The 23,432-nt window shown below is 39.6% G+C and overlaps 3 protein-coding genes across 9 annotated transcripts; all 3 read right to left on the minus strand.

Moving 5' to 3' along the window:
* Window positions 1-1,429: 1,429 nt before the first annotated feature.
* On the minus strand, window positions 1,430-9,544 carry LOC116320467 (V-set and immunoglobulin domain-containing protein 1-like). Of its 7 annotated transcripts, none has more exons than XM_039613021.1 (6): window positions 9,460-9,513; window positions 5,125-5,219; window positions 4,853-4,879; window positions 4,550-4,740; window positions 3,775-3,914; window positions 1,430-3,433 (listed from the first exon to the last, which is right to left on the minus strand). In XM_039613021.1, exons 1-6 carry the CDS (start codon window positions 9,472-9,474, stop codon window positions 3,314-3,316), a joined length of 588 nt encoding a protein of 195 aa, XP_039468955.1. In that variant the 5' UTR covers window positions 9,475-9,513; the 3' UTR covers window positions 1,430-3,313. The 7 variants fall into 7 exon arrangements, with proteins under 7 accessions (XP_039468955.1, XP_039468956.1, XP_039468954.1 ...); XM_039613022.1 differs by lacking the exon at window positions 9,460-9,513 and adding an exon at window positions 6,705-6,736; XM_039613020.1 differs by lacking the exon at window positions 9,460-9,513 and having other exon boundaries at window positions 5,125-5,826.
* A 2,187-nt stretch (window positions 9,545-11,731) lies between these two features.
* LOC120440640 lies at window positions 11,732-19,174 on the minus strand. The gene is made up of 3 exons (XM_039613500.1): window positions 15,542-19,174; window positions 14,447-14,562; window positions 11,732-13,999 (listed from the first exon to the last, which is right to left on the minus strand). The coding sequence occupies exon 1, from the start codon at window positions 19,172-19,174 to the stop codon at window positions 15,890-15,892; it is 3,285 nt and encodes a 1,094-aa protein (XP_039469434.1). The 3' UTR covers window positions 11,732-13,999; window positions 14,447-14,562; window positions 15,542-15,889.
* Window positions 19,175-19,331: 157 nt separating this feature from the next.
* Window positions 19,332-22,197, minus strand: LOC120440641. The gene is made up of 2 exons (XM_039613501.1): window positions 21,973-22,197; window positions 19,332-21,777 (listed from the first exon to the last, which is right to left on the minus strand). Exon 2 carries the CDS (start codon window positions 21,597-21,599, stop codon window positions 19,332-19,334), a length of 2,268 nt encoding a protein of 755 aa, XP_039469435.1. The 5' UTR covers window positions 21,600-21,777; window positions 21,973-22,197.
* Window positions 22,198-23,432: the final 1,235 nt, after the last annotated feature.

The raw sequence follows: 23,432 nt of genomic DNA on the forward strand, positions 1-23,432 counted from the left end.
TGGTGCTCAAATGATTCAAATGTTAGCGTGTTTTATTTAGATTTTTATAGTATATAAGCCATTAGCTTTAGGGTGTTAATGTCTTGGGTCTGTGAATGGTGTGCAAGTGTCATTATAGATGCATGAAACTGTAAAGTTTATACCAGTGGTCCTCAAAGCTTTGATGACCAAATGCCACTAGGACTGAGGGCTGCACTAGAAAAATCCCTCATCAGCCTGAATGTTTGTAATCTGTTCATAGAATGGCAACAATATTTGAACGAAGTGAGATTTCATGACACCAACAGTGTTCGTTAATTTCAGAAAGATTTAGTCAGCCACAATACTGGCAACAGAGGAGTTGATACTAAGTGAAATTCTACTTTGGTTTTGTCCTGTGCTGCTTAATACACCAATCAGGCATAAAATGATGGCCACCGAATGTTGTGTTGGTCCTCCAGTAGACCTCTGAAGGTGTGATGTGGTATTTGGCACCAAGATGTTAGCAAAAGATCGTTTACTTTTAAAATGATCACCACTGATGAGGAGGGGCTGGTGCTGAATGCCACTACGGAAATCATTGTGGACTGGAGAAGATCTGTACACACCACAAAATCCCCACTTAAGTAATGAAAAGGCAGAGATTGTGTAGATTATCTGGTTGTTCACAATACTAAGAATTTTAAATGGTTACTGAATATATCACACCTGTAAGGAAAGCACAAGAGAGACTGTTTTACAAGAGGAGGTTGAAGTGGACCATAATAGCAGCTAATAAGCAGCTGCTAGAAGCAGATACTTAACACAACCAGGTCACCACCTGTTTATACCCTTTCTGATCAAGGAAGAGATAACAAACCAAAAACAGACTAAAGGGCAGTTTCTTCCCCAGTGGTGTGGTATCCTGTTACAAACACACATGCAAATAGCTGTTGGCACAAATGCACAATATTGCAATATTTGCACTGATGGAAATACCAAAATCATCATGTCTTCATTTTACTTGCTGCCATAACAATTAACACAGGGGTTTAATACGGTATATTCCTGTTTTTTTTGGTATATATTTTTATTGCAATTTTTATAGTTCTTTTCATTATTACTATTTTTGTGTATTTTTGAAAAGCTGCCAAAATGTGTAGGCATCTTTCTACAATGACAAATAAAGATGGATTAATTAATAATGAGAGTCAGCTGGGTAGCTAAATGGCACTCCACTCACTCAAATGCCTCTATGTGGCTTGGTGGTCAGACGACTGCCAGAGAAGAAGAAAAAAAATCCCTTGCAATTGCAGAGTGAACTGCATAGTCTAGTTATTATTCTTGTTTCAGTGAGACTGTGTTTTTGCAATACCTGTGGTCTGGCATAAACTTCCTGTCTTTTACTGGAAATTTAGTTTAGTACCATGTGAAAAGGAAAGTTTGACAAATAGGTCAGTTGGTTGGGATCTCAAAAATACTTTATTTTTTTCCATACTTTTTACAGCTTCACAGAAAAAAAAATCAAATAAAAAAGAAAAATTGAAATAACCAAATGATAACAACTAGAGATCACAAGAAGAAACTGTTAAAATAAGCAGAGACATATCAAACATGTATGAGATATGACAGAAACTAAAGATGGGAACAGTCTGATCTTAGTAGTTTGATTGTTCCATAGTTTGCATGTTTATACATTTTATTATAGTACATTTATTCATACAGATTATTGCTTAGAAAATAAAAAAATAACAAAATTTCACAAAATGATAAAAACATTTTATTGCCTTTCTATTAACTAAATATCTTTTTTTTTCCAAAATGCCTAAATAAAAGTTCATAAAAATGTAATAAAAATAAAAATGCATATATGAATTCTGTCAGCTCGTTAATAATATAGCGTGAGATCTGTCTGTGGACATATGAACAATCCATTTGCACCCACTCATCCCTACATTCTTAGGTGATTTGTGCTCGCAGAGCTGGCAATGCATTCCTATTACAAGTAATTAGACCACTTTAGGATACATAATTTACACTTTGCATATGCCTAATGAGTCCTCTCCAAGGATATTCTGTAATTTCCAGGAATATCTATGTATGGCATATCATTTCAGTTACAGTAGTGATGTAAATCTGAAAGGTACAGTGTGTGACATTTTCCATGACTACATGTCCAGAGATTACCGATATAAGTCAAGTGAATTTTGTTTTCTTATCCTTCCCAATTCAAATGCATAATATTAGCTACAGTGGCTGCTACAAACAAATTGTAGTCAACCAAGACTAAAGCTTATGGGTTTCTACTACTTTTTTTCCCTGTCTGTGGCAGCCTGTCAGGACACTGTTTACCTCAGCTGTCAATGCAAAGTGAGAAGCATCCCCCTGTATTTACTCTAGAAGAGGCTGTAAAACTTTGTGAAAGGACTCTGACACTGGTTGATGAGTCAGAGAAGCTCACTTTTGACTGAAATTAAGCTTAATATTAACATGAGTTCTTGAGGATTGAGGCACTACTGTTAGCCCCTGTTAGCTACTGCTAGCCAATATTAGTAAAACTTTCTTTGTAGTGAATGTAACATTGCTGGACTCTGACTCTGAATAAACTCTCATTTGAGTTCAGAATGTAATCAAACTGTTTATCAGGGAAAGTGATTTTTAGGACACTGGAATGTAGCATTAGCTAGCATAATGTTAACTTTTAACCAGCCGTTGTTGCTTAGCTAGCTCTTGTCAGCTCTCTGGAGACAGGAGGGTGGCCTGTCAGATCTGCTCATAATAAGTAATTGTGACAGTATTGACAGTAAATATACATGTTTATGCACATTTCCATATGTTACAGTCCTGACATTTTATTTAGATGCTCAGAGCATTGTCTCTTTCCTTTACCTTTTTATTTCTTTGGTAACGGGGACCCTCTCATGCTTCATATCTTGAGCCTAAAGGTGCAGGCACGCATTTAAATATCATAGCACACTAACGCCGATGACTTCTCCTTGACTCCATCTTTAAAGTACTACGTATGAGGCCAGTTAAACACATAAAACGCTATGAGTTGGAATGTCCTTCCCGGCCACTATATTCAAATATGGCGGGGAACGTGGCAGCTTCCACAAACCTCAAATCCAGTCCTATGTATTTTGGCACACTAGACCATTGTATTTATGTGTACAGTATACTTTTTTCAATTTAAGAACTTCATAAATTACTGACTATACCCTTAAACTTGTTAATGTTTGACATTTTTACTAATGTATTGAATTGCTTGCTTGAATTTTGAATAAGGAGAAAAAAAACCTCAGGGAGCCAAAAAGGTTGGATGGTATTGCTAAGCAAAGTTACAGGGGCTTTGAGTTCATTGTTCCAAAGCTGCCACAGAGTAGAAGTTATTCTTCATCATAACTTCATACACACAATCATTTGATTCTTCCGGGGAACTGTTGGATAATCGCCTGCAGCTACTCCTTTGTTTCACCTGTCAATAGTAAAACAACAGTGTAAAGATTGTGTATATATACAGAACCAAAGTTTGCCAAATTGTAACAGTAACAGATGTTTTCCACAGTGACCGTGTAAAAGGCTAAAGCATTTGAAGATGATTGCCAACAGTGAAAGTGTGAGCACAGAAGATTAGTTTCCAAGAAGCAGCAGCCCCACCATAGCAACACTTCAAAATGGAAACAGATCATTTAGTGGTTTAGATCTAATCAGCATGTCAGTGCAAGAAAGTTTAGAGCAGTTATATCACAATGTCTGCAGACAGTAAAGGTAACCACCATAGATAAGTTAGCCATAAGCAGAGAGAATTGAACTCACCTTCTGCATGATCAGCAGAATGAAGATAATGATTAACAGTATGCTGATCACACAGATACAGATGATCAACAGCATGACTAGAAATCTCTCCTCCACAGTGGTGGTGATCTGGGGCTCTTGGCTGGGACGTGGTGCAAATCCTTTGAGAAATACAGAAAACAAGAGTTACAGCAGGTGTGCTACTTCATGCACCTAGACACAAGAAATTACTTTTTGTATGTCTGATATAGACAAAAGCATTTGTAAATGTACTGAAGGACTATGCCACCCGTGAGGTTCCCTTTTGAAATCATTTTACAAACTGGAAGAAGTAAAACAATAGAAAAGACTTTAATTAAAGCAAAAGTCATTCAAATGTAGAGACTAGGGGAATAGTTGTTGTCAATACAATATCTTCTATATGCTGTTTTTCACAGCAATGTTTAGGTGTCTCTCCCAAATACCATGTAGATAATTTTGGATAGTGTTAACGGTTAGGGTTACGGTTATAAGAAGTTGAGTTTAGATCCCTCGAGAGACTGAATGATTATGTTCAGATGTAATGTCACTACTCTATAGGTAAACATAATTAAGTTTCAGTGATGCTGCTTTTCTCATATATTTCTGTAATTTATAACATATTTATCAAAGATAGAAGCAGATGGAAGCCAAAAAGTAAGGGTCAGATCTTGAATCTCTAATTGGGCACTGCATGCAGCCCACTGTGCTAGGCTGATTCTGCAGGCTCGTGAGCTGCGGGACAAGGAATCTTTAACGAGGAAAAAAAGAAACTCACCTCTTACGAAAACTGTGTAGACTTTGCAATTGACACCTTTGTTAGCTGATTCTTTGTAAACGCAAGTGTAGACACCAGAATCATCCACGGTCAAGTTGCTGATGGTGATGTCGTGGTTCATGGGAGCTCCGTTTGACTCGATCCTGCCTTCGTATCGTTGTCGCGCCATGAGTTTGCCGTTGGTATAGTTACTATAGAAATAAACCTCTTTCTGTTCAATAAAGTTATGATAGAGATACATCGCTATATATCCATCATTTTTTGGGCATCCTTCTGATGAACACTTCAAAGTGATGCTCTCACCAGGCTCTCTGATGATTATAGTGCTCCCTGTTATAAAAGAGTCAAAATGTCTGATTACAGGGTGTAAAATATAACATAAGACATCACCATTTAAGTGGTTAGAGATACATATCAAGGATTAATGATACAAAAATTTTAAGCACAGTGTCTCATACAGGTAAAAAAAAAAAAAAAAAAGGTTTATTTTAAAAAAAATCTTTCACCTAGTCTTGTTCCAAGTAGACTTGAAACTTTTAAATATTTTAAAAGAAAAGAAAACTAAATGGACTTACCTGAATGAGAATAACAACAAATCAATAATATGATCCAGCACAGTGGCATCATCTTTGCAGCAGTGACAGCATATACTGACTTTGTTTGCCACACACTGTATAGTACATAAACAAAGACAAGAGAGACAGTAGGGAGTTTTTCCTGTACGGTTTGACTGATGATGTGTGCATCCTGTGAGATAAAATCTTTGCATGATTGAAATCATGAAATGACCTTTGAATTGTTAGCTGAAGATGCCACAAACATATACATAACTTGTTTACCTGTTCAGGTGGCACATCCTAATAGAAGAAGGTGAAACTTATATCAATAAGATCAACTGTCTTCACTTTAATGCTTAGATTTCTTACTGTGACAATTAATTTGTCTACCAAGCAGAAAGGCCACAGGATTGTGACATTTTTTTTCTTGCTTATTACCATCCAGTATTACAGTTTTGTTATATGTGTGGAAAAATATGATGTTCGAATGTAAGCTGGAGTCTGGAAAACAAACTCAAAGAACTCAATACTGTACTTATGCAAGTAAAGATTCAAGACTTAGAGACTTCAGTCTTATCAAAAAAGTGACATCTGGTGGCCAAGGCAAGTCAAGGCAACTGAAACACTGACACAACGTACGGTTTCAATCTCATGTCACCAGGATTTAATTAGACTTGTAGTCAAGACCGCCTAATCCGAGACCAAGACAAGACCAAGACCAAGACCAAGTTGAGACGAGACCAAGACCGAGACCAAGTCGAGACGAGACCAAGACCAAGACCAAGACCAAAACAAAAAAAGTCTTTAAACTGCAGCCAGATGCTGCTTCGTTTACGGGTGTCAGGCATATTTATGTGTTTTTGCTTTCGCACAGCCCTCCTCACCGCTGTCTACTGTCTCACTCACTTACTGAGAGGACAGACGCATGCTCCACTTGACTGTCGCGTCTCTCACCCTCTCTGTTTTTCACATAATGATATTATCCTATATCCTCGCATGTGATTGGCCACAATATGGAGGGATTGGAGCATAGCTGAGCCACTGTGTGAGAGCTGAGCAGCAAAAGGAAATTAAGTGAGGGTAGAAATGACTGTAAGATTAATAGGCTCTGTTTTGAGTTTTGTTCAATAAAGAATGACTTCATATAGGAAAAAAATAAATATCACATATGCAGGACACCTTAAACTAGTTTTTAATTAAGCAGCAAGGCAGAACAAAGTCGGGGCTGTATCAAGACACGGGGACTAAACCCCAATTCAACCAGACCCAGAACTGATCCAGAATTAAAACAGGACTACAACAGTTCAAAATCAGGACTACTTAGGACTTAACCAAGACAGAACCAGAATCAAAACTAGATGATAGTAGCACTGAAAATCATCATAGACCTGCACTACACTTATTTTTTAATTCTACCAAAGTACACTATTTAGATTCAGAAAAGTTTATATAATTATTTAGCCTTCATAAGCCTGCATAACTTAATAAATATAGAATTTGAAAAGTAACAAATGGTATCTAAAAAGTTACACTAGCCACTAGATACATGTTCTGATGAGTTTTGGTAAACAACCATTTGACTAACATGTGTGTCTCACCTGCTCTTGTTCCATCTCTGTTCTGTCCTCATTCTCTCTCTCCCTCTATGTTCCTCTCTCTCCCTCTATGTTCCTCTCTCTCCCTCTCTGTTCCTCTCTCTCTCCCTCTCTGTTCCTCTCTCTCTCTCCCTCTCTGTTCCTCTTTCTCCTTCTTTGTGCTGACAATCAAACCAAACACCAACATCATCAAATATACAGTGGAAACCAGATATTTACATACTCTTCAGATAAAAACACAAACACTTTTTTAATTGTAACATCAAATCAGACTAAATGTTTATTTTTTTTAGATTGATAAATATAAAGAACATATTTGTTAACTTTTGTATTTTGTATTCAAAATTGAGCCACACTTATGGAGCTCCACGATTCTTTTCCTGGTGTTTTGGTTGATATCTCTTGATTTTTCCCATGTCAAAGAAACAGGCTCTGTGTTTTGCCTTATATGCATCCACAGGTGTGTCACCAATTTACTCACATGGACTCTACTAACCTATCAGAAGCTTCTTCAGCTCAGAATGGAATCGTCTGCAGTTTTCTTATTAATTAACAATAAACTTAGTGTATATGTACTCCTAAATTTGATGAAAGTGATTAAAATAGACAGCTCCCTCTTTTTATTCTGACATTTAACTAATTCAAAAGATATTTCAACATTTATTTATCTAAAACAAAACAAGTTTACTCTAAATTGATGTTTAACAGTAAAAGAAAAGTTTATGTTTTCTCCCTAAAGTGTATGTAAACATCTGGTTTCAGCTGTGAATATACTGCTGTGTATTGAAATTCCTCTTGTTTTGCATAGAAATATACTGAACAACATACAAAGCATAATATATAAAATAACATCTACCTGAGTTTTTTCTTTAAAAGAAGCTCCTTATGTCCATTGTTGTGTTCATCAGTACACAATTGAAACCGATTTAGAGAGTTTGTTTAGCCGTGGAGGGTAAGAACTGAAAATATGAAATGTAAGCTAAGACTTTCTAAAAAATCAGCATTGTCGTTCGGCTTTTTATTTATCCATTTGTTGATTCACTCGAAGAGCAAGTAACGCAACCAAGTGATCAGTTTGATATCAATCTTTTGTGATACACCGTCATATTTACATTATTTGTACAGTACGAATGATTTGTTTTGGTACCTGGTCAAACTTAAGCTCTCCTCTGTCTGCAGCAAACTCGCAGGCAGCAGCTTCTCCCCCCTCGCTCACATGGGTGCTGCGCTCAGTCGCCTAGTGCCTGAGCTCGGATCATACCAAAATTAGGGGGAATTTACAACGGTGCGCTCTGTGCTTTGTGTGTTGTTTTTGTTTTATACAGTTGTCAGTCAGGCATCTAACTAACAAATTACACTCCAAAAGACCCCATGCTTCTGAAAAAATGACCCGGGCTTAAGCCCAGTAAGCCACCCCTCACTCCGCTGATGGTTGACTCCAAATCTCCCGAACACTATGTCGATTTGAGAACGCAAGACCGAGACCAAGACTGAGACCAAAGTCAGTCGAGACCAAGACAAGACAAAAGTCCGTCCGAGACCAAGACGAGCCCAAGACCACGTAAAAGTGAGACATCCAACTCTAGATTTAATTTCTAAAAAGACCGTGTTCATTTCATTTTACTAGTGTTGTTGCTCATTTATACTAACTAACTAATGAATACATCATCAAATGTCTCTGAATTAAACTGATGGTAATAAAATTATAAAAAGGCATCAATAAATATGCAGACTGACTCACCAAGAACACTTTTAATGCATTCCTGACTAAAATTAACATAAATATGTCAGAACACAAAGAGTAAAATCTCTGTGCAGGTTCATTTCAAATTTCCAGAATGTAGAAAATATTTAAAACACTCGACTAAACACAAGAAAAAAGTTCTTGCTGCAGCTTTACAAATGATGATCACGTCATCAGTTCACTCCTCCTCTGGTTCACCAGCTTTAGAAAATCTCCTGTTTTATGGCAGTGATGATGCAGGAATACACAGATATTTGGGAACCTCATTAGTAGCCAAGCCACTAACCTTTTCAGCTTTTTCCTACTGATCATTAATTCAGCAGTAGCTCTTAATTTAGCAGTAATATATTATATGTCCAGCTCATTCCAGCCATAAGGGAGACATTTCTTTAACTGTTTGCAGACAACAGCTCTTCTTCTGTAGCTTCGTCTGTCAACATGAGATGAGTTACTTTGTTGTTCTTTCTTAGATTTTTCTGTATTTTCTTGCGTTAATTAAATGTGAAAACTCAGTTTGTTGTAAAGATAACACTTATCTCTCAACTACTCGTTCGAGCTGCTGATGGTGATGCTGTGGTTCATGACGGCTCCATTTGACTTAATCCTGTCTTTGTATCTCGATTGCACAGTGACTTTGCTGTTAACATGGTTGGTACAGAAATACACCTCATTCTGTTCAGTAAACCTATGATACAGCTACATCCCAGCATATTGACCATTGTTTTGGGGGCATTCTTCTGAGGAACACTTCAAAGTGATGCTCTCAACAGGCTCTTTGACAATAATGTTATAGAAGAGGCAAAATTACAGGGTGTAAAATATGACATAAAACAGAGCTATTTGCACTAGCAGTGACTAAACATCTTTATTTCTTTTTAGAATCTGTCAGGGATACATATAGTAATATAGTAACAAGGCAAAATTTAAAAAGAAAATCCTCTAGTCTTGTTCCAAGCAGAGTTAAAATCAAAACCTTCAAATATTTGAAGATATAAGGAAAATAAATGGACATACCTGAATGTGGGTCATAACAAATCAATAATAAGGTCAAACACAGCATCATCTTTGCAGCAGTGACGGCATATAATGCTAAATTAGTTTCTCACACTCTGTATATACACACACAGAAGTGAGAGCAAGCAGTGTTTCCTGTATGTTTGATGTAGACTGATGATGTGTGCATCCTATCAGATAAAGCCATTACATTCAGTCAGTTACTGATTTAGATTACAACACGTAAAGACTGATATGACTCAATGAAAATGCATGAAGAACAAGTGGGTAAAAAAAAAATGTGAATAACACCTTCAAAATAAAATAACTCAAATTTGTCAAACATTAAAATAAATAAATAAATGTATTCCATAGACCTACACACACAGAAAAGTAAGATTCATGTAGTTAAGGAAAAGCTTAATTGATGTCCCGTACTTTGTTGACACACCTGTTCAGGTGGCCTGTCACAACGGACCAAGGTGGAACTGACATCAGAAAGAACAGTTGCCCTCCACTGAATGCTCTCATTGTTTACTATGATGATGAATGGATCTAAGCCATATTTGTTGGCCAGTCTGAAAAGGCGCAGGTACCTGAAATGTTTGTTCCTTTATCTTCATCCTGAATTTACTTTTTGCAACAAAATGCAAGCTGCAGTCTGAACAACAAGCTCAAAGAATAAAGGATATACTTAACAAGAAGAAGACAAATAATATTCCCATAATTGAATAATAAGCAGGAATCCAACTTTCTTTCTTTTCTTTTCTTTTTTCTTTTTCTTTTTCTTTTTCTTTTTCTTTTTCTTTTTTTTGCTCGCAAACCTCTTTTTTTGGTTTATTTATGATGAGAGAAACACCCGGAACATCTATATGTTATCCTATTGAAGTTACCTTACAGGTCATCTGTTTGATATAGGAAACATCCATAATAATGGCACGATATTACAAACCTTCACTTGAAATTCAGCAGAAAAAAAATAAACTTGTCCTGACAGCTGTTCAAATCTCAACTTGATGAAAGCTGTTGTGCAACAAACGGCTGTAAATACACAACTTTGTGGGACAGTTTGTTCCATGGTTATAAATCTGAGCAGCTGTGACATTTTTATTGCACTCACAGAGATCTTGCGTCCGTTTGCAAATTTCTGATGTCGTAAGGTATTAAGGATTATCAGAAGAAAGAATGTTTACATGTTTTAGTCTAGTTTAGTTTAAGTTGACATTTGATTCACGTCTGTTTATTAAGAAAACGAGCAAAAATACTGACTGTTTTTGACCATTCACAAGAAAATTGGACATGACAGCAACTATCAGGAGGTGAAAACAAGGTCTAATGGAAGCAAATATATCTGTGGGAAGAGATCAGGAGGTAATAACATCTATACTGAGTTAACTGAGTTTACATGTGGTAGATGGAGCTTCAGTCATGTCAGTGTGTGAAAGGGAAACAGATCCGTAAAGGTCTGTTTCATATTAAGGGGCTTTTTTCTGGATACAGTCACAAATGGAACCAATAGCTGTTCACATTACAGTGCATTTTATTTTTTACACAACAAATCCTGTCTGTCCTGGTTATTCTTGTTTTTAATCCATTTTTATTAAAGTAGAGTGAAAAAACATATATGTACAAACAATAATACATTTTGTTCACAAGCTAATATTTTGTACACCACATGCATATAAGTTACTAATCATATATTTTCTTTTTAAGTAAAGCTGTCCCATATATTGTTTTGTAATTGAAATTAATATATTTCATAAAAGCATAATACATTAACCTTTCTTGGGACATTTTAGGCTACGTTCACACTGCAGGTCTTAATGCTCAATTCCGATTTTTTGATCAAATCCGATTTTTTTGTCTGCTTGTTCACACTACAAATAATATGTGACAGCAAACGCGCTCTAGTGTGAACGCTCAAAGCGGCCTGCATGCGCAAAAGAAGACGTCACACACAACGCTGTTGTGTGTGACCTTAATTAGTAGCATTTAATAACAACACACAAAGTCTTACACACACATACACAAAGACACAACAACTTGCCACCATCCCAGAAGTTCAAGGGATTTAATTTGTCCTTAAAACCTTGACAGACAACATAAAAGTAGAAGTAAGAAGATACATCTACACATCAGATGCTGCTTCAGCAAAGGGCATCAAGACAAACAAAGTTCTGAGGTCTGTGTGTGCGTAATAACATCAAGCAGCAGGGTATATGCAAACCACTCCCACGTCTTCCTGTGGTTTGCATATGCCCTGCTGCTTGATGTTATTACGCACACACAGACCTCAGAGAAAAAGGTTACTGGGGCTTAAATTATTCTCTGCCTGTACTCTCTGAATGTGTGCAGTTGCTTTAACAAACACATGAAGTTGTGAAGTTTATACCACAGAATCTCTGCCAAGGTTCTAGGAGCAGGCAGAACTCAAATGCAGGACTCAAATGTGGACTCCGGGTCAGAGTTCAATGCATTTACAGTGAATTTTCTATAACATCCAAATGAAAAACAGTGACAGTCCCAGTCTCCTTTTAGGCTCTCCACAGAATCCAAAGAATTTCAAATCCAAATGCTCACTTCAAGACAAGAGGCTGCTCACAATTGCGTGTCCATGGGTTTCAAGGTTTCAAGCAAACCTCTGCACTGGAAAAGCAGGTAAGAAACTCTTTCACAGGCAAGTGAACAACATTCACAGTGTCGAAGAGCTGGGAAACACTAGTGCAACGATCCAGTGAAGACTGACACTCAGCCATTTCCTCAAACAGCATCCTGAGCCATGATTTCCATCACAGAATCATCTGGTTTTTTGTTGTTTGTTTGCTTGTTTTGTCTGGCAGCTTTTGCAATCAGAATTATGTTCTAAATGCACTGTTGTGCCATCACATTTTGCTTTTCCAAGAGGAGCTCTATAAGTTTTCTACAGGCTCCTCTTGTTAATGTGTTTCTTTTATCTGTTTATTTATGAATTTTTATTACTGTTATTTCAGTTATGACATTATAGTTGTAGTATGACAATTTTTTAAAAAGAAAGGGGGAGAAAATAGGAGAATTTATAAGCATTTGTAACACAAAAACATAAATACGAATACATGAAGCAACAACTGAACAACATTTACACAAGCTGAAAGTCAGATCAGACCAAAATTGAACTCTTTGAATGCCATAATACACACCATGTTTGTAGGTCAATAGGCACTGCATATCACCCCAAAAATACTACACCAAGAGTGAGGTGGGATTATCACAGTGTGGGGCTGTTTTCCAGCTTTATGACACTGGCACACTTCATATAATTGAAGGAAGAATGAATGGAAAAATGTACCGAGACATTCTTGATAAAAATCTGCTGCCATCTACCAGGATGACGAAGATGAAATGAGGGTGGATGTTTCAGCAAAACAATGATGAGAAGCACACAGCCAAGGAAACTCTCAGTTGGGTTCAGAAAAAGAAAATAAAGTTTGCAAGAATAGCCGAACCTGACCTGAATCCAGCTGAAAATGTAAAGAACCAAAGCTCAGAGTTTATAGAAGGGCCCACAAAACTTCAGGGTTTTAAGACTTTTGTGTGGACAAATGAACCAAAATCAAACCTGAGCAATGCATGTGACTAGGTTCTCCATCGGCCAACAAGGTTTTTGTATGAAATATTAAATAAATTTCAATAAGCATTTTCAAAACTTTTTCCCTGTGTGATTTCTCATTATCGCCCTATGACAGCTGGGATAGGCTCCAGCGCCCCCTGCGACCCTGAAAAGGATTAGTGGAAGCGAATGGATGGATGGATGGATTTCTCATTATTGCACATAACATCAGTGGTTTGATTTCTTTGCATTTGTGGATTGGATGGGTTGTTACTGAAATCTAGTGAGACTTTCACATCAATAGCACCTTTAGAAATATATATTTACTTGGAAAAAAGCATGTTTTTTATTGTACATTTATTTGTTTTATACACCTTATTATGGCAAAGAATAATTGTCTGTAATAATATATCGTGCGAAATCTGCAGTTTGTCATGTAAACCATTTACCGATCTGCTCCTGCCCCTCTTCTTAGTTGGTTTCTGCTCACATCTCCATCCATCCCTCCCCCACAAACCTCAAAAATGGTTGCCCTATATTGCAGTAAAGAAGCCAGAAACACTCACCAATTGTATTCATGTTGGAAATGAACAAATCAGTAAGCTTTACTGTGCAAATGTTGTGCTCCACGGTAATATTAATTCTATAGATAAAGTAATAAATAGCTTTGGTGATTATTTTGCATACTTCCTGTTGGACAGTCACTGTACCTCCTGCATAGCTTTCATTCATTTCTGAGAGTTTAATAACTTTTAAACTTTTATTTTTAATGACACATTATGGAGCATGATTGATAAATTCAGGAAGCTAAATAATGATACTGTACTTCTAAGAAAACTCATAAGGGCTTTGAGATTGCTGCGGTGAAGTTGACAAAGAGTAGAGGTTGTTCTTGGTCATAACTTCATACACATAATCATCTGGTTCTTGCTGGGAACTCCTGGATAATCTTCTGCAGCTCTTCCCTTGTTTCACCTGTCGGTAGTATGTATGTCAAAGGGGAAAGTGAGTCATAATGTTATTAATAATTCATCTGTTATATAACCTGTGCTAAAATGTGAATAGTTTATAGTCTTCCAAGAAGCAGCAGAACAAGAAGTATAAATACAGCAGTGGTTTTAGATGTTATCAGTCTCTCAGCACAACAACATCTATCATGGTCACAGCAGTTACACCAAAGTGTTGTGAAACTCTACAGACAGACAGGCAGTGTGTCATAGCTTGCAGAACTGGAATAGATTATCTTGCATACTGTAAAAACATTTTTAACTCCCTGAGACTCTGTGTTCTCTTATGGGGACATTACTTTTGTGACTTTTTTGCACCTTAAACTCTTTTCTGATGCAGTCTGTCCCCATATGAGGATGTTTTTTTGTTTTTTTAAATACGATATAGGACAGCTATGTAATCAAGTCAACTCACCTTGTGGACTATCAGTAGGATAAAGATTATGTTTAACAGCACGCTAAGGAACGTGCAGGTAATGACAACTAACACCAAGGTGCGAAGGTCATCTTGTCCCGGACATGGTGCCACCTCTGTGAGAATAAAGGGAAACAAATGTGTTGTCTTCTTGCAGCTGCACAAAAGATTTGCTATAATTATTACATTCATGGAATTTCTTTAGCTTGCAGACCACTCACTAAGAGTAAATTAGCAAATCCTAAACCTAAAGGAGAGAGCAAACTTAAACGTATTACATAGACAAGCAGAGATGTAAATGTACTTACGTAACACGTCGCGTATGATGTTTCAGCTCATTTAAAAAAAATATTAGAAATATTGAAACAATATGAAAAACTATATTAAAAGCAAAAAACTGTATTTTACAGAGGTCAAAGTGCTAAGTCTAGTTGCTGTTGTGTTAATATAGTGATTTTTCAAGGCTTTTTAATAAGTAGTGTTTGTATAGAGTGCTAGCCCTTGCCAAAAACAAAAAAAAAACACATTTAGCTGTAACATCATGACTGTATAGGTAAAAAATTAAGTAGATCAATTAAATTGTTGCTTTTTCATACATATTTTTGAATTTTCTCAAAAAGTCAAAAGGTAAGGGTTATCTATTAAATATGTAAATGGGTACAGGGTATGCACTGCACTGCACTGCACTCGGCCGACTCTTTTGTGAGTTACTGGACAAGATTGTGGCATTTTTAACAAGAAGAAAACACACACACTCTGCTGCCCTCAGGTGAATGTATGGCTATTCACCCTATGCAGCGAGCTTAACATAAGAGGAGATGGTTCCAGGAACGACAGGACACATCGCTTTGTCTTTTGTCTTTAACTGAAGACCGTTTTTTCCTCTTTTAATTTGTAAGACTGTGAACATACAGTAAAATAATATGTAAGCATCAGTATCGACATATTAGCAACCAAAAACAGAAGTTAGCAACATAGCTTTTCTTATGCTTTGCATTCACCATATACATCTTACTTTACACGTTCAAATACCCTTTTAAGTAACATGAAAGTAACAAATCTTACAGAAAATAAAGCTAGACAGTGCTTACTTACAGATTATGGTTCAACAAGCTCCCCAACGATGTAAACTGGGCTTAAAGTTGTGCCGCTTGTTTTCTGCTCCATGCGTTTTCTCCCACTGCCTGTGCGAACTTTTTCTGCTGCTTACAACACATCACCAAAGGGGGCAGTGTAGCGCACACCAAACAACCAAAGAAGAAGCTACAAAACTCAAGGGGTAATACTGCCCACTGGTGGGAAAACTGAGAAATGCCCCAGCCAAAGAAACCCAATAAAGCAACAACCCAGGGGCAGAATACTCCCCGCCTGACATCCGTGGAATGTCATTCTCAACTAACATGTAAAAAGCAAGTGACATACAATGAAACAAAGTTTCTGCTTTTAAGTACAATCCTTAGACACCAATAGCACAACCTCACTTATAGGCCTTATGTAGCACCTGTGTTCACCCTTGCGGAAAATCTTCACCTCTATTTTCCTTACAAGTCCATCCTCACTGGGAAAGGTTTTGGTGATGAGTCCAAGTGGCCAGTTGTTCCTATGTTCAAGTGTCTCTCTTAAAAGAACAACATCTCCTGTTTGTAGGTTAGGCTTTACTGTTTTCCATTTGCGGCGGTCCTGAAGTCCTGAGATGTATTCCTTTTTCCATCGTCTCCAGAAGACATCAGCGAGGTATTGTACGCGCCTCCATTGAGCTTTGAACAGATCACTGTTTCCAAACTGACCTGGTGGGATTGGTGGGGTCGTAACCTTTTGCGTGAGCAGCATGGCAGGGGTAAGGATGACTGGGTTATCTGGATCTGCAGAAACTGCTGTTAACGGACGAGCATTCACTATTGCAGTGACTTCAGCCATTAAGGTCACCAGTATTTCATGGGTAAGCTTTGCATTCCTGTGTTCTAGGAGCATTGCATCAAGGATTTTCCGCGTGACCCCAATCATGCGCTCCCAGGAGCCAGCCATGTGCGACGCATGTGGGGGGTTGAAAAGCCATTTGCAGCCAGAGTCTTCCAGAAAGCTGTTTAGTTTGCTGTTGTAGCAGCCCTGTTTGTCTATTTGCAGCTCTTTGCAGGCGCTCACAAAATTTGTCCCACAATCGGACCTAAGAAGTTTGACTGCACCTCTGATGGCAAAAAAACGACGCAGGGCATTGATGAATGACGACGTGTCCATTGATTCTATAACTTCAATGTGAATGGCCCGTGTGCTCATGCACGTAAATATGACTGCCCATCGCTTTGCGTCCGCTTGCCCACCACGCGTTTTTCTGACAGTGACAGGCCAGGGCCCAAACACATCAAGCCCTACATGTGTGAAAGGAGGGCCAGTGGACAGCCTATCCTCTGGTAGCTCAGCCATAATCTGTTCCTGCTGTCTGCCTTTTAGTTTTCGACATGTCACGCAGCTGAATATCATTTTGCTTATTGCTCTTTTTCCTCCCACAATCCAAAAGTCTGCAGCTCTGACTGCCCCTTCAGTAAAATGTCTGCCCTGATGGCATACTTTCACATGGAAGTGTCTTATAATGAGCTGGGAAAGGTGATGTTTGGATGGGATGAGGATAGGATTTGTTTCATCCGAAGTCAACTGTGCTCGTCTTAGTCTCCCACCCACTCTGAGCATTCCATTTGTGTCGAGAAATGGGTTCAGTTTGCTAAGTGGGCTTGACCTTTTGAGGGGCATACTCTTCTCAAGCTGTCTTATGTCATCTGCATAGACTTCTCTTTGGACGGTGCGAATGATAATGATCTTAGCTTGATCAAGCTGCTTTTCAGTTAAATGCTCACTACAGCTGTGCCAGCCCTGGCAGGAGCCTTCTATGTTCTGCTTAAAGGACTGAACAATGTGTCGGAGTTTAGATATAGCTTTCAGTAGTACATTCCAACTTGAAAACCTTTCGAATCTGGCACTACTGAGAACATCCTTTGCAAGAGTGGTAACACAAGAAGTTACCTCATGACGCAGTTCGTTGTCAGTCTCTGGGTCTACAAGATCAAATGACTCTGCCTGAGATTGACCTGCTTCTGACTTGGTAAGGAATGCGGGTCCACTGAGCCATGTGGAGGTAGAAAGCTGCTCTGCCGGTAATGCGCGCGTGGCATGATCAGCAGGATTTAAGTGAGTGGGCACATAATGCCACTGGTGAGCTTGTGTAGATCGCCGAATGCGTTCCACTCTGTTGTGCACAAAGACATAAAAACGCCTTGTTGTGTTGAAGATGTAACCAAGGACTACTTTGGAGTCTGAATAGAAGCTCACCTGATCAACTGCGATGTCCAGCTCGTCCACGACTAACTCTGCCACCTCGACAGCCAGGACCGCTGCACAGAGCTCAAGTCTGGGTATGGTGATGTCTGGTTTTGGGGCAAGCCGTGCCTTGCCAAGAAGGAAGCCCACTTCATTATGACCATCTCTGTCTGTGAGTTTAAGGTAGGCAACAGCAGCCACTGCCTTGGTAGAGGCATCACAGAAAACATGGATTTCCTTGGTTACTGCTGCAGAGAGTGGTATTGAGGTGAACATTCTGGGAATCTCAAGCTGTTGTAGATGTTTGAGGGAGTGTTTCCACTGTTGCCACTGTTGTAATTTGTCTTTAGGGAGTTCAGTGTCCCATTCACTAATGTCAGTGGAAATGTCTCTGAGTATGACCCTGCCCTCTACGATGACAGGGACAGCAAAGCCAAGTGGGTCATACACACTATTAACGACTGACAATACTCCACGCTTAGTGAAGGGCTTCTCATTGATGGTTATCTGGAACTTGAACAAGTCTGTAGACAGGTCCCAGCCCAAGCCCAAGCTTCGCTGCATGGGTGTCTGCCCAAGGTCAAGGCCCTGCATGTCAGCTGCAAGGTCCTCACTTGGAAAAGCGTTTGTGATGGTAGGACAGTTGGATGAGATTTTATGCAGGCGTATGTTACACTGAGCCAGCATCTTCTGAGCCCCACAGAGAATGTTGATGGCCTCATCAGCGGAAGGAAATGATTTTAGTCCATCATCCACATAAAAGTGGCGTTCAATGAACTCTCTTACATCATTGCCGTGTTCTTTTTCTCCCTCCATCGCTGTTCGTTTCAGTCCATAAATGGCCACTGATGGGGAGGGGCAGTTCCCGAACACGTGGACTCTCATCCTGAATTCCTGTACTTCTCCATCCAGATCATGGTTTTTAAACCACAAGAAGCGGAGGTAGTTGCGGTGGTCTTCTCTGACAACAAAATTGTAAAACATTTGCTCCACATCGGCCATGACTGCGTATGGGTTGGACCTGAAACGCATCAGCACTCCCACAAGAGTATTATTGAGATCTGGGCCTTTTAGTAGCACATCATTGAGAGAAACATTGTTGTATTGCGCACTTGAATCAAAAACCACCCTAATTTTTCCTGGCTTCTGAGGGTGGTAAATGCCAAAACTAGGGAGATACCAGCATTCTTGTTCTGGAGCTAGAGCTGGAGCTGGTTCAGCGTGGCCCTTACTGAAAGTTTTGTCCAAAAACTCAATGTAATGTTCCTTCATTTCAGGTTTCTTTTTCAGCGTTTTGCGGAGCGACATTAAGCGACTGAGGGCTTGGTCCCTATTGTTGGGTAAACGCTGTCTGGGGGAGCGGAATGGGAGTGGAGCTACCCAATTGTTCGCCTCATCTTTAGTAAAGTCTCTGTGCATAATTTCCAGGAACAAGGCATCTTCTACTGAAAGAGCCGTTTTGTCATCATCTACTGTTTGCTGGAAAATGTGTCTGCCTAATTCCGCTTGTGTCTTCTCGAATGTAGGACAGCTTTCTGTGTATTTGTCTTTGATATAGAGTTTGTTTTCACAGGGGCTAAAGAAGGTAGGGACGCCCGTTATTCAGAATGTCTGTCTTAAAAGAGTTTACTGTGGGCTTGTGGGCCCCCGAGAGGCAGACATCACCTACAACCACCCATCCCAGATCAAGGCGTTGGGCATAAGGTGCACTGTTTGGACCATTTACCTGACTGCGAACCTTGTGAGCTTGGATGATGTCCCGGCCCAAGAGGAGGAGAATGTCCGCGGCTGGGTCCAGAGGAGGGATCTGTGAAGCGAGTGCGTGTAGATGAGGGTGAGCCGACACAGCCTCCTTGGTGGGTATCTCATCTCTATTGTCTGGAATGTGATCACATTCTGTCAGTGTGGGCAGCAACATGGACACTTCTCCATTTACATCCTGAATAACGAAATTAGTTGCTCTGCGTCCTCCAGCCTCTGACAAACCTGCACATGTTTTCATGGTGTATGGGAGCATAGTGCCTTTCACATTAAACATGTCGAAGAAAGCAGACCTGGCTAAGGATGAGTTGCTTTGATCATCCAACATGGCGTACATCCTCCTTTTCTCTTCAGGGTTTGTGCGGGGATACACGTCGACTAAACAAATCTTAGAGCAGGATTTGCCATTTAGACCTGGGCCACACACCTCTGTGCAAGCAGTTGTGGTTACAGGGCTTGAAGGATCAGACTCCCCGCCGTGGCTTTGAGGCAGGAGGTTAGAGTCCTTGGTTGCCCACGGAGGTGGACCAGCATGCATGGCAGACACGTGAGCATCGCTATTACATTCCAAGCACTGGATAATGGCTTTGCAATCCTTAGCTCGGTGACCTGTGGAAGAACAACACTTATAACAAATAGCATGTTCTTTGAGGATGATTTTCCTTTCATCTAGTGTTTTTGACCTAAAACCCCTGCATTTGGCAAGTGAATGGGGCTTGTGGTGAATAGGACATTGTCTGTCTGGGTTGAGAACTGATGTTTGAGCCGTGACATTTGTTTGACTAATATCTGTTCTGTTCACTGCAACTGGACCTCTGTATTTAGTTGGTTTCAACAATGGCTTATCAGGTTTTGGAGCCACTATGTTTGAACTTTGTAACATAAAGCTAGGATCTGTTTTCATTTCTGCATAGTCATTTATGAACTGAACAAAATATGAGAAAGGTGGGTAAACTGCACCATTGTCCTTTTTGTATTTTGTCCCCTGTTTCACCCAGGACTCCTGGAGTCCGTAGGGGAGCTTTTCCACTATCGGGTTTATCCCCCTTGGGGTGTCCAGAAAGCTAAGGCCGGGTAGATAATTTTCACTTTGTGCATACTCTAATTCCAACAGGAGATCTGCAAGCTCCTGCAATAAGTGAGTGTCCTTATTAGATATTTTTGGAAAAGAGTGTAAGCGTTGGAAAAGTGACGCTTCGACTACCTCTGGAGAACCAAAACTTTTGTCTAGACGTTGCCACAAACGTTGAAGACCTGCGTGTGGGTTGTTCACATGGACCGCCCTGATCCTCAGAGCATGTTGTAGTGACTCCCCGCTGAGCCACTTGGTGAGGAGGTCAAGCTCTTCGCTGGACTTGAGGTTGAGGCCCTCTATGGCGTTGTGGAAGATGGACTTCCAGGACAAGTAGGACTCAGGACGGTTGTCGAAAACCTTGAATCCTGCTGTCAGCAGATCACGGCGTGCTAGATAGGCTGTGAAATCTGAGAGTTCAGTCTTTGGAGGCAATGAAGGTTGAGGCAGGGTTGAAATGTCAGTTTGTCTGTGTATAGGAGGTTGCTCCTGATCTACAAAATCAGTGAGATGTCCACCTGGAGAGGAGGCAACTGGTGGTTGACTCTGTCGTAGATGCTGAGCGTCGTTATTACCGACCGGTTGTCCTGTATCAGGCTTTCCGTCTTCATTAACTACCAAGCTGCAGTTAGCGAAGTGAGCGTTCACATAATCTTGAGCGCGTCTGATGGAAGGAGGTGTCTTAGAGGAGACTCCTTGTTCTGTGAGGTCAACGGCATCATGCTCCTCATCGGCTGCCGCTTCCAGGACATGAGCTGCGGCGAGCGCTGCTTCAGCCTCACCCTCCTTCTTCAGAGCGTTTAGTGTTGCCTCGATGCGTGCCTTCTCAACCTCCATGTTGATCTGGCGTTTGGCGTACTGTGCTCTGGTGCGGGCGGCTTCTGCTTCTGCTCTGGCTCGGGCTGCAGCTTGACTGGTGGATGAACGACGTGAAGAACGTGAGGAGCGTGAGTGGCACTCTGACCGGACCACCATCTGGGAGAGAGGCGGTGAAGCTTCAGGCTGAGACATCTTGGGTGCTTGATAGGTAGATAATCTTCTTACTCTGCTGCCCTCAGGTGAATGTATGGCTATTCACCCTATGCAGCGAGCTTAACATAAGAGGAGATGGTTCCAGGAACGACAGGACACATCGCTTTGTCTTTTGTCTTTAACTGAAGACCGTTTTTTCCTCTTTTAATTTGTAAGACTGTGAACATACAGTAAAATAATATGTAAGCATCAGTATCGACATATTAGCAACCAAAAACAGAAGTTAGCAACATAGCTTTTCTTATGCTTTGCATTCACCATATACATCTTACTTTACACGTTCAAATACCCTTTTAAGTAACATGAAAGTAACAAATCTTACAGAAAATAAAGCTAGACAGTGCTTACTTACAGATTATGGTTCAACAAGCTCCCCAACGATGTAAACTGGGCTTAAAGTTGTGCCGCTTGTTTTCTGCTCCATGCGTTTTCTCCCACTGCCTGTGCGAACTTTTTCTGCTGCTTACAACACATCACCAAAGGGGGCAGTGTAGCGCACACCAAACAACCAAAGAAGAAGCTACAAAACTCAAGGGGTAATACTGCCCACTGGTGGGAAAACTGAGAAATGCCCCAGCCAAAGAAACCCAATAAAGCAACAACCCAGGGGCAGAATACACACCTCGTATGAAAACGGTGTAGACGTTGCACTCGACTCTATGGTTGAATTTTTTGTAGACACAAGAGTAGACACCAGAATCATCCACAGTCAGATTGGTCATGGTGATGGTATGGTTCATAAAACTTCCTTCAGTCTCAATCTTCCCTTCATATCGCGCTCGCACTGTAGCTTTGCTATTGATATGATTGCTATAAAAATACACCTCATTCTGTTTAGTAAAGTTATGATACAGATACATCCCAACAAAACCATCAATGTTTTGGGGGCATCCTTCTGAGGAACACTTCAAGGTGATTATCTCACCAGGTTCTTTGACAATTATAGTGCTCTCTGTTACAGAAGAAACAAAATGTCTGATTAGATGATGTACAAATATAGGATAAGACAGAAACATCTGCACTAGAGACGCACAGCAAACATCAACGTGACATAAAACACTCATTAAAGCTATCCTTCTAAGTTGGTCATGTAAATATTGTTGCAAGCAGATTTCAGCTGTATTAAAATCATAAAATATTTTAAGAAAATGAAGTGGACATACCTGAACTGGAACAAAACCCGATCAATAACATGGCCCAATAGAGCCGTGTCATCTTTGCAGAGGTGACAGCGTAAACTGGCTTTTTTTCTCATACTCTTTGTAGACACAGAAAGAGGTCACACACCAAGGGTTTCCTGCCTGTTTGATGTGGAGTGACAATGTGCGACATCCTGTGACAAAAGAAACTCTTCATTTACTATTATGATGATACTGATACAATGATAATACTGACTTGGATAGTGAAATTACCGCTAGCTTTTAAAGATCAATAAAAAAATAAAAACGTATACATGAGAAAAAAAAAGATTGTATGAAAGTGTGAATAACTTCTTTAAATGAAATGACCCACACGTGTCAGACATCAAAAAGAGACCCACCGGTCAGATCTTTAGCAGTACTTTTAATTGGCATTATTACTATGCACAAAGAAAATTCATGGAACTTAACACATGAATAAGTTAAAATTACTGCAATAAATAAAAAAAGGTAAATTCCTGTGACTATTGAATGTCTCGTGCACAGTTCGAGTTGTTCTGACAGTGGAAATCCAATATAAAAAGTATCAACTCCTGCACTTTACCAACAAAGACAAATGAACATACCTGCTTTGAAAATTGTTTCTTCTAAAACAAATAATTGCATTCAGTCG

The sequence above is a fragment of the Oreochromis aureus genome, linkage group 6 (genome assembly GCF_013358895.1).
Source record: "Oreochromis aureus strain Israel breed Guangdong linkage group 6, ZZ_aureus, whole genome shotgun sequence".
Lineage (NCBI taxonomy): Eukaryota > Metazoa > Chordata > Actinopteri > Cichliformes > Cichlidae > Oreochromis > Oreochromis aureus.

What these genes read in the sequence shown, in the direction of transcription:
- LOC116320467 (XM_039613020.1), bottom strand. Translation starts at nt 5,330, where the DNA reads ATGATTTCAATCATGCAAAGATTTTATCTCACAGGATGCACACATCAT. An exon ending in CTACACAGTTTTCGTAAGAG is followed by an intron (nt 3,915 to 4,549) that starts GTGAGTTTCTTT and finishes TATTTCTCAAAG; the next exon opens with GATTTGCACCACGTCCCAGC. An exon ending in TTCTGCTGATCATGCAGAAG is followed by an intron (nt 3,434 to 3,774) that starts GTGAGTTCAATT and finishes TACTATTGACAG; the next exon opens with GTGAAACAAAGGAGTAGCTG.
- LOC120440640 (XM_039613500.1), bottom strand. Translation starts at nt 19,174, where the DNA reads ATGCACAGAGACTTTACTAAAGATGAGGCGAACAATTGGGTAGCTCCA.
- LOC120440641 (XM_039613501.1), bottom strand. Translation starts at nt 21,599, where the DNA reads ATGTCTCAGCCTGAAGCTTCACCGCCTCTCTCCCAGATGGTGGTCCGG.